Source organism: Balaenoptera physalus (assembly GCF_965194825.1).
Source record: "Balaenoptera physalus genome assembly, chromosome: 17".
In the NCBI taxonomy this organism is placed as follows: domain Eukaryota; kingdom Metazoa; phylum Chordata; class Mammalia; order Artiodactyla; family Balaenopteridae; genus Balaenoptera; species Balaenoptera physalus.
The window spans coordinates 84,973,487-84,979,755 of NC_138895.1; the positions used below are offsets into that span (position 1 = coordinate 84,973,487).

The window sequence follows — 6,269 nt, forward strand, 5'->3', positions numbered from 1 at the left end:
TGTGTAGGGACCCCTTTGGGGATTCAGGTGAGTACTCAATGGCTCATGTGTGTGACGGAATGTCTCAAGGTTGGGGACAGAGCCATCCGTCAGGAGGGAAGGAAGCAGTGCCTAGCCTTTTCCCACCAGCCCAAGCAGGAAACCTCACAATCCGTGTGGCACTGGGTAGGGCACTTAGAAGGACCTTGCCTCAGAGGAATAATTAGTCCTAGAGTAAATGCCACTCTGGTACAGCCTCACCTTAAAGCAAGACCCAAAGGATAAAACTTTCCAAGTAATTTAACTGTATCCCAAAACAAAATTCAAGAATACATATAGAGATACAAAATATACAGCTCCTAACAAGGCAAAATGTACATTGTCTGGCATCCAATTAAATATTACCAGACATACAAAGATGTATACAAATATGACCATAACGAGATACTCAACCAATCAAGACAAACCCAGAACTGATGTGGATATTAGAATTAGCATAAAAGACATTTAAACAGCTATTATAACTGTATTCCAGATGCTTGAAAAATTGAATAGAGACATGGAAGGTATAAAAAACTTAAATTCTAGAGGTAAAAATGACAGTGTCTGAGACGAAAAACAAACAAAACTATGGATGGGATTAATGTCAGATTAGACAGAACAGAGGTAAAGATTAGTGAATTTGAAGGCTAAACAATAGAAACTACTCCAAATAAAACTACACAGAGAAAAAGGAATTCCTCCAAACGAAAAGAGGATCAACGAGCTGTGGGACAATTTCAAGAGGCCTCATATATATGTAATTGGAGTCTCCAAAGGAGAGAAGAAAGAAAGGACGGACTTCCCTGGTGGTGCTGTGGTTAAGAATCTGCCTGCCAATGCAGGGGACACGGGTTCGAGCTCTGGTCCGGGAAGATCCCACATGCCGTGGAACAACCAAGCCTATGCACCACAACTACTGAGCCTGTGCTCTAGAGCCTGTGAACCACAACTACTGAGCCCATGCACCACAACTACTGAAGCCTGTGCGCCTAGAGCCCGTGCTCCGCAGCAAGAGAAACCACCGCGATGAGAAGCCCGTGCACCGCAATGAAGGCCCAATGCAGCTGAAAATAAAATTTATTTTTTAAAAAAAGGAAACAGAAAAAATATATATTTGAAGAAATAATAACCTTAAGGTTTCCAAATTTGATGAAAAGTATAAACCACATTCCCAAAATCTCAACAAACATCAAATTTCAGCAAGAAGCAGGAAGAAATATCAGGCTAAGGCACAATTTGATAAAATTTCTCAAAGCCAGTGATAAAGAGAAAATCTTAAGAGCAGCCAGAGGAAAAAAAGACATGTTACAGACAGAAGAACAAAGATAAGGATTATGGCAGATTTCCTGTTGGAAACAATGCAAGTGAGGAGACAGTGGAGAGCACCTTTAATGGTACTGAAGGGGGAAAAAAATCTTGTCAACCTTGAGTTCTATACCCAGTGCATATATCTTTCATAACTGAAGGCAAAATAAAGACATACCCTTCCAGACATACAAAAGCTGAATCAACCACCAGCAGACTCACACTATAAGAAATGTTAATGGAAGCCCTACCGATAGAAGGAAAGGGAAGCCAGATGTAAATATGGATCCACTCAAAAGACGTGAGGACCACCAGAAAGGGTAACTACCTAGGTAAATATATGAGATAGGGACTTATTACTTAAATTTATTGAAAAGGTAATTGAAGAAACAAAAATAATGGCAATATGTCATGGGATTTTATAACACATGTAGATACACATACTGAAAACTGCACAAATTATAGTTGTTTGGCTCAAATGTGTGACAAAAATATTATAAAGGTTGGCAGGGGGAAATGGAAATATACTATGGAAGGTTCTTATACTATATGTGAAGTGGTACAATATCATCTGAAAGTAGATTGTAATAAGTTATAGGTGTATATGTACTGTAAACCCTAAAGTAAGCACTAAATATCAACAGTTACAGTTAATAAGATAATAAAGAAGATACAATGGAATTCTAAAAAATATGCAGTCAGAAAGGAGGCAAAAAAAGAAGAAAAGGAAAATAAAGAACAGGGACTTCCCTGGTGGTCCAGTGGTTAAGACTCCATGCTCCCAGTGCAGGGGGCCCCAGATTGATCCGTGGTCAGGGAACTAGATCCTGCATGCCACAGCTAAAAGATCCCACATGCCACAACTAAAGATCCTGCATGCCACAGCTAAAAGATCCCACATGCCACAACTAAAGATCCTGCATGCTACAACTAAAGATCCTGTATGCTGCAACTAAAGATCCTGCATGCCACAACAGAGATCCCGAACATGGCAACGAAGATCCCACGTGCTGCAACTAAGACCTGGCACAGCCAAATAAATAAATAAATAAATATTTTAAAAAAAAAAGAAAAGAAAAAAAGAACAGATGGAACCAGTAGAAAACAATAGCAAAGGGTAATTTTTAACTCAACTATATCAATAATCTCATTAAATGTAGATGGTCTAAACACCCCAATTAAAAGGCAGAGATTGTCATTCGGATTTAAAAAGTCCAACTATAGGGACTTACTCGGTGGTCCAGTGGTAAAGAATCCACCTTCCAGTGCAGGGGACGCAGGTTCCATCCCTGGTTGGGGAACTAAGATCCCACAGGCCGCAGGGCAACTAAGCCCACGCGCCTCAACAAGAGAGCCCGCAGAGCCGCAAACTACAGAGCCCATGCACCTTGGAGCCTGCATGCCACAACTAGAGAGAGAAAACCTGCAGGCCACAACTAGAGGGAAGCCCGAGTGCTGCAGCAAAGAGCCCATGCACCACAATGAAAAAGATCCCACGTGCCTCAATGAAAGATCCTGCGTGCTGCAACTAAGACCCGACGCAGCCAAAAAAAATAAAGATAAATTTTTTAAAAATCCAACTATATTCTGCCTATAAGAAACAAACTTAAAATATGGGACTTCCCTGGCGGTCCAGCAGCTAAGACTCTGTGCTTCCACTGCAGGGGGCATGGGTTCGATCCCTGGTCGGAGAACTAAGATCCCACGTGCCGTGCAATGTGGCCAAAAAGTTAAAAAAAAATAAAATAGATGCAGATAGGTGAAAATTAAAAGGATAGAACAAATATGCCAGTATAATACTAAATATAAGAAAGCTGAAATGACTATATTAACATCTGAAAAAGTAGACTTCAGAACAAAGAATATTACTGAGAATAAAAGAATCATTTCATAAGGACAAAGGGATCATTTCATCAAGAGGACGTAAGAATCCTAAATGTTTTTGCAGCTACTAACAGAGCTTCCAAATACATGAAGCAAAAACTGATAGAACTACAAAGAGAACTAACCCCACAATGATAGTAGCAGATTTCAACATCCCTATCTCAATAATTGGTGAAACAAGTAGACAGAAAAATCAGAAATGATGTAGAAGAATTAAATAACTACCAATCATTATCTGTCCCTCCCTCCATCATCCCTTTATCGTTCATCTACCCATCTATCATTGTTTTCATAAGTTTATCCATTGAATACAATCTTTTTTCCCAGTACTTGACTTACTGTTTCATCAGTTCACACATTTTCTCATTAACTTATGAATCATTTATTGATAAACTTGCCAGTCTATCCCCTCATTACTGTATCCACTTTAGCCTTACTACCATCTTAAGTCATCCTCATGTATTCATTTATTTAACTACTGTTAATTCACACATCTCTTCATCCGTGCATTCATACACACATTTCATGCTGTTTACTTGAGAAAAAATTTTGAGAAAGCAGGGACTATGTTAGTTCACTCCACAGTTGTATTCTCCAATGTCATACATTTTGGTTGTCACATGAAAGGCACTCAAAAGTTGTGAATGATTGAACTCACCCATCAATTCATCTATCCATTTGCTCAACCAACCATCTACTTATCTAAGTTATTCATCCATTAAATCCCTTCATCTATTAATTTTTCATGTATCAATTCATATTTCATCCATTCATTCAATTAATCCAAGAATCCTTCATTCTTTTATCATTTAATTCATTCATCAACTTATTCATCTACTCATTATTTGTCCATTCATTAACTCATTCATAAATTCACCCATTACATTATTATTTTATCTGTTCACTCATTTAGTTTTCCATTTATTCCAGTTCTTCTACTTGCAAACTAACCTTTGGCAGGTTTTTAAACTTATTTGAATATCAGCTTCCATATATTCATAAATGGGGCTAATAACAGTTCCTATATTTTGAAGACGAATGAAACAATGAATGGAATTCTTTAGCACAATTCCTGGCACACAGTGCTCAATAAATGGTAGCTGTTATTCTTTTAAGTAGGTATTCACAGTTCCTTAAGTTAATAATTCATGGACCCATTCCTATGTTCACTCTTCCATTCATTTATCTGCTCCATCCATCCATTCCTCTCTCATCCTTGATTTTACACATCTTTGAACTTTCCTTTCTAAAATACAAACCACATACTGAACATTGTACAAATCAAAGTTGTGTGGCTCGATTAAATGACAAAGGAAATACTCCTGGATTAACCTCCTGAGTCAAGAAATAAAATATTGGAGAACCCTATCCCCTCCCTGCTGAGAACCCTGCTTCCTGTGGCCCCTTTATCACTCCGGGGTGGGGGGACTTCAGAGGAACAGGAGTGGTGAGATTTGAGATAAGTGTGGCCCCAAGGGCTGTGTCCTGCAGATTGAGGTCTGTAGGGAGACCGCGAAGGCAGGGAACTGCAGCCCGGGACCTGCATGCAGTGGACACAAGCAGGGAGCCCCGGGGGCCGGTGGCAGGGGTGTGGAGGGAGGAGGGCAGGAGAGGAAGGTGGAGGCCTGTGTGGCCTTGGCAGGGGGACTGCAAGGACCTCGGGGGCTTGGCTTTGGGGGGCGCGGCGCCATGATGGTCAGCGCCTCGGGGCTCATCCCTGGCCAGCTGTGAGGGCCACGTTTCTGTGAGTCCGTGTCCTTTTCTCTGAAATGGGAGTGTGACAGCATCTCCCCAGGTCAGGCAGGACACAGAACACACCCTGGGCTTTTGACCACTGTCCTCTGTCGCTAGGTGGCCTCGCTGGACGCGGTGGTCAGCATGCTGCAGTGCTGGGACCCGAGCCTCACAGATGCCATGCTCCAGAACATGGAGGCCCAGCGGCAGCGCCGGGGCCAGGAGACCAAGCAGCACAGGGGGGCGGAGGCCAAGTGGTGCTGAAGAGGGGGGTGGGGGTGGGGGGAGGCGGCCAGGAGCTCCTCTGACCCGCCTCCCCCCACCCCAGCATGAACCTCAAAGTGCAACAGCTGCCCAAGGAGCAGCAAGTGTCACCAACACGTGTGCAGCCAGCCCCCCGGAAGGAGCCGGTGGGAGGAGGGAGAGCTGGGTGCTGAGAGGCGCCCCTCGAGCCCCCAACCTTGTCCGGAGGGCTTCAGCCGGCCCCGCCCCCCCCCCCCCCCCCCCAACCAGCAGCAGGCCTACCGCGAGCTCAACCCGAGGATCGAGGATCGAGGATCGAGGAGCACAACAAGGGTTAACGGAGGGGCGCGGGCATGGCTGAGCTCACTCGGCAGGTTGGCTACTCCCCCTCGGCCCAGACTCCCAAACCCAGGGTGTCACCTTCCCGCAGCCGCGTGGCGGGGGCGGGGCGGCCCCCCTCCCAGCCCCTTCCTTAGGGGTCCCGGCTGCGCCCGGCAGGCGGGGGTGGGGGTCCGGCCTTGCCCTGAGCGGAGCGTAGGGCCCCTCCTCCAGGCCGTCAAGGACGCGGAGGCCCGAGTGGACAGGCTCCGGTAGGAGTCCCAAAAGGCGGAGGAGACCCCGGCCCTGGCCAGGCTGGAGTGCGGGGGGCGGGCCCAGGAGGGTGGGCGGGGCTCGGGCTGGGGGCCAGAGGGGCCCGGGGAGGGGGATTGGGCGCCGAGCCCTCCGGTTGGCCCCCCACTTACATCCCCACAGGGGAGGAGGAGGTGCCCGGGCTGAAGTGTCAGGTCACCGAGCTCCACGACGTGCTGTTGAAGGACGTGGGTGATCGCATCCGCGCTGACGGCAGGGCATTGGTCCCGGTCGGCGAGGGGCGAAGGGTGAGCCGAGGCTTCGGGCCGACGGCGGTGACCTAGCGGCCACCCCCAGGTGGCCTCTTGTCATCGACCCTTCGGGCCAGGCGGCCACCTTCCTGCGCTACTAGGACACCAACTATGTGGACACCGTGAACCCAGACCACCTGAGGCCGGAGAGGATCAGGCTGGCGCTGCTCGGGGCGCTCGGGTGAGGCTGGCGGAAGGCGG

General features: G+C 46.5%; 1 protein-coding gene across 1 annotated transcript in view; it reads left to right on the forward strand.

The window, feature by feature from the left end:
- The window catches only part of IQANK1 (IQ motif and ankyrin repeat containing 1), a gene marked incomplete at both ends in the record, with an annotated part of 35,160 nt that overhangs the window by 28,324 nt on the left and 567 nt on the right, over window positions 1-6,269 (forward strand). The window contains 7 exon segments of the mRNA XM_082433888.1: window positions 5,062-5,201; window positions 5,286-5,778; window positions 5,782-5,848; window positions 5,941-6,098; window positions 6,102-6,107; window positions 6,110-6,166; window positions 6,170-6,249. Of these exon segments, the coding sequence (XP_082290014.1) occupies window positions 5,062-5,201; window positions 5,286-5,778; window positions 5,782-5,848; window positions 5,941-6,098; window positions 6,102-6,107; window positions 6,110-6,166; window positions 6,170-6,249 (1,001 nt within the window).